Source organism: Vairimorpha ceranae (genome assembly GCF_000988165.1).
Source record: "Vairimorpha ceranae strain PA08 1199 chromosome Unknown NODE_222, whole genome shotgun sequence".
NCBI lineage: Eukaryota > Fungi > Microsporidia > Nosematidae > Vairimorpha > Vairimorpha ceranae.
In genome coordinates, this window is record NW_020169517.1 from 1 (window position 1) to 3,633 (window position 3,633).

Here is a 3,633-nt window from a genome sequence, read left to right on the forward strand (position 1 = left end):
TTTTAAACGGGATAGCGCAAGCTAGTAAAAAACAAAAAACAAAGATAAAATTAAACAAATTTATATTTATTTTTTATACCCTTACGGCGGAATCTTTTAACCGAGCACCTACAGTTTTGTTATTTAGCGCTTTTACGCGTATAGGGAGATAGTTTATATATGATAAAGTCATTCCCCAACACGACAATTATTGTTTTAAATCTATAAAATGTGATTTGGTGATTTTAAAACATGTAATAAAATATGAAACTGGAGAAGACACGGGGCCTCAAAGAATTGAATTATATAAAATCATTTATTGAAATTTATTTTAACACTGCACTCATCTTTTGGGGCAAGACAAGCGGATTTTTTTTCTGCTCCTAATCTTTTTTTTCACATATTAATCCAAGATTTAGTGACTTCCTTAGTTGATATGTTTATCGACTTATCATTAATTTTTAGCTTTTCTTTTTATAGGGCTCTATGGTGACCAACAGAAGGGTTGTTTAAATAAAAATTATTAGAAAGCATATATGTTTTTAATTATTTTTAAAAATAATTGCTTACTGAAACTCTTTTAGATTAAAACGCTTTGAAGTGAGACAGTTGTGATAATAAGTATAAATGATAAGGGTAATTAAAGGCTTTGTTGGATGCAAAACGTCCAGTAGTTTCTTGTACGAACAAAACCACAATGTCTTAAACTTGTTTGTTTGTTTACATGTTTCATGTAAAACTATAAAAAGAAATCCTAAATAGATAGAAATGTCGTTTGTAAACACCTCTTCTAAGTCTTCCAGACCCAAACGGGCAAGCAATGTACCATTTCCTGAGAAGCTGTATAAAAATTATCTTTTTAAAGTTCATATTTTCAGTTTTCTTTTCTACCTGAAAAATCATTCATGACTTATTAATAATCTTTTTTCATAGAATAGGATTTTGTCTGGTTGTTTACTTATCAGCTCTAAAACATTCGTTTTTTTTAAAGAGTCTAATAGTTTTTTTAAAGATTCGTTAAATTCTCTTATAAATACTTTTATTCCATTTGAAAAACTCTTATTTATATTAATCGTGTCTTTATAGGCATTTTGTGCCGTCTGACGAATTAAGCTATATGCAGTGCGCGTAAAATCTTAAGACACCTAAAAAAAATCCGCTCGAAAAAATAAATCAGGACATAATTTAAAATTATGATTCGTATCCACGCTTTGTAATAAAAATGCTTTGGTCATTATTTTTTATTAATTCTTATTTTATAAAAGTCTAATCGGGTTTTTTAATTTTTTTGTCACAAGAGATGTGTCAAAATCTTAAGACATCCCCCCCAAAAAAAAAAAATTCGTTTTATAGAATTGTAAATAATACATTGTTTTTACTTTGTTGTAATAAATTACTGTGTGATTTTATTTTTTTAATATAAGTAAGCTACTACAAAACGTTTAAAAAAAATAATATGTCTTATTAAACACAAATTTCGAAATACAAACACATGCTTTAAATGATAATATTTGTTATTTATTGTTTTTTTGATATAGAAAAGTGATTTCAAATTTCTCCAATGTACCTCAAGTACATGATGGTTTTGATGTTTTTTTGAAAAAAATTATTTATCCTTTAATGAGCAAAGGAAAATTTTTAGGTGAGTATGAAAAAGGACAGATTGATGCTTATTTTCTAATAGAAATAAATATTAAGCAAATTGGTTTAATGTTGGACAGGATTAGAACTGCAATCAGAAATTACCTGACCTCAATGGATCTTATTAAAAGCTTAATAAAAAAGGCAGGAAAAGGGTTCTTTTCTTTTAAGGCAATAAAAAAATTCGAAGTATGGGTTCTTTAGAGCCATAACTATTTCTAAAACTAAGGCTGATTTAATTTATCAGCATAAAAATCTACTGTTTTAAGAGCAATTAAAGAAAATAATAATCTTGTTTATAAAAAAATAAGACTGAGTACGAATTTAAAGGAAGTGCATAAATTAAAAAGGGAAGATTTTGCTTTAGATAAAATTTTATGGACTCGTCAATGGCGTAAAGCTATATTTTCTGACGAAAAAAAAATTAATTTAGATGGTCCATATGGTTTTAAATATCGTTGGCATCATGTAAATAAGGATAAAATTTCATATAGTGAGCGTATAAAGAGCAAGAAGGTATTATGGTTTTGGCCTGTAAAGTTCAAGTAAACAATTGATTTTACAGATTTTAAATAATAAAATGACAGCGCTTCTTATTGTAGAATGCTTGAAACAGCTCTATTAACATTTCTTGAAAGTAAAAATAATGATTCTAATGATATAAATTGCGATTTTAATTATATTTTTCAACAAGACAATGCATCTTACCATTAAGCTCGTACAACTAAAATATGGTTTAAAAAAAATAATATTAATTGCATAAACCGACCACTATTAAGTCCAGATCTTAATCCTGTTGAAAATTTATGGGCAGATATGTCGAGAATGATATATAGAGACGGGAGACAATATAATAATACTCAAAATTTGCAATCTTCGCTATAGCAGCCCGATCAAATATTACATCCGAAATCTGTTTAAGTATGCAGTGGAATGCACAAGTGTATGATTGATGTTGTTAAAGAAAAAGGTGATAAAATCAATAAATAATCTTTTTTTTAAAAAAATTTCAAAACCATCATGTATTTGAGATACATTGAAGAAATTTAAAATCACTTTTCTAAATAAAAAAAACAATAAATAATAAATATTATTATTTTAAGCATGTGTTTGTATTTGAATTAAATGCGACATTCCGTTTAATTGTAAGATTAATTATTTTTTTAAACGATTTGTAGCAGCTTAGATTAGAAAAATAAAATCATGCAAGAGTTTATTGTAACAAAATAAAACGAATGTAATATTTACAATTCTATACAACGTATTTTTTTTTGGGGGGGGGGAATGTCTTAAGATTTTGAAACATCTCTTGTGACAAAAAAATTAAAAAACAAATTAGATCAATAAAGAACAAAATTAGATACATATTGATTTTACACTTATTATCATTACATGTTTTAAAATTTTGTCTTGTTTTATTTTTCGGGGGAATTTGTCTTTAAGTGTCTTAAGATTTTGATGCGCACTGCATATTAGCTTGACTTTTAGAAGAGAATATTTTTGTAAACCTATCTATAGATCTTTTAATACAATATAGCACACTTTATTTTACTAAATTGCTCTGTATTTTTTTCACTCCGTTCACCATCTTCTATGCTTCTTCCTCTTAATACTAAAATAGTGTTAAATATCTTATTTTTTATTCTTAAGTATTATTCTTCTTTCTTTGTTGTAATAATTTAATTATGTTTGTAAAAGTTTTAGTTATTTTCTTAGATTCTTCACTAATTTTTTTTTTAGACAAATACTGTTTGTTGCATGCGGTTATGGCTTTATGCAATTATTTCCTTATTAATTCTATAGTTTTATTTTTATTAAATTTCATTTACACACCTTGGATGTCAGTCTTAGATCGTTTTTTTTCAATCTTGACAAAACCGCCTTCGGGTTTTCTTTAAGCCATACAACACTTGATGTTTCAATGGGTTCCGAAAAAGATTTTTAAATGACATGTGCTGGAGTAAAATATAGGTTTAATAATTATAAATTATTTAAATATAGACATTTCAAATC

At 26.5% G+C, this 3,633-nt stretch overlaps 4 protein-coding genes across 4 annotated transcripts; all 4 read left to right on the forward strand.

The window, feature by feature from the left end:
* Positions 1 to 152, forward strand: AAJ76_2220003 (hypothetical protein; the record flags this gene model as incomplete). The annotated part of the gene is made up of 1 exon (XM_024474657.1): positions 1 to 152. A coding segment is annotated over one exon (152 nt), but the record flags the coding sequence as incomplete, so codon positions are not given.
* Positions 153 to 243: 91 nt separating this feature from the next.
* Positions 244 to 366, forward strand: AAJ76_222000244 (hypothetical protein; the record flags this gene model as incomplete). Its single annotated transcript, XM_024474656.1, has 1 exon — positions 244 to 366. One exon carries the CDS (start codon positions 244 to 246, stop codon positions 364 to 366), a length of 123 nt encoding a protein of 40 aa, XP_024329551.1.
* A 1,233-nt stretch (positions 367 to 1,599) lies between these two features.
* Positions 1,600 to 1,824, forward strand: AAJ76_2220001600 (hypothetical protein; the record flags this gene model as incomplete). Its single annotated transcript, XM_024474655.1, has 1 exon — positions 1,600 to 1,824. One exon carries the CDS (start codon positions 1,600 to 1,602, stop codon positions 1,822 to 1,824), a length of 225 nt encoding a protein of 74 aa, XP_024329552.1.
* A 1,481-nt stretch (positions 1,825 to 3,305) lies between these two features.
* AAJ76_2220003306 (hypothetical protein) lies at positions 3,306 to 3,518 on the forward strand (the record flags this gene model as incomplete). The annotated part of the gene is made up of 1 exon (XM_024474658.1): positions 3,306 to 3,518. The coding sequence occupies one exon, from the start codon at positions 3,306 to 3,308 to the stop codon at positions 3,516 to 3,518; it is 213 nt and encodes a 70-aa protein (XP_024329553.1).
* Positions 3,519 to 3,633: the final 115 nt, after the last annotated feature.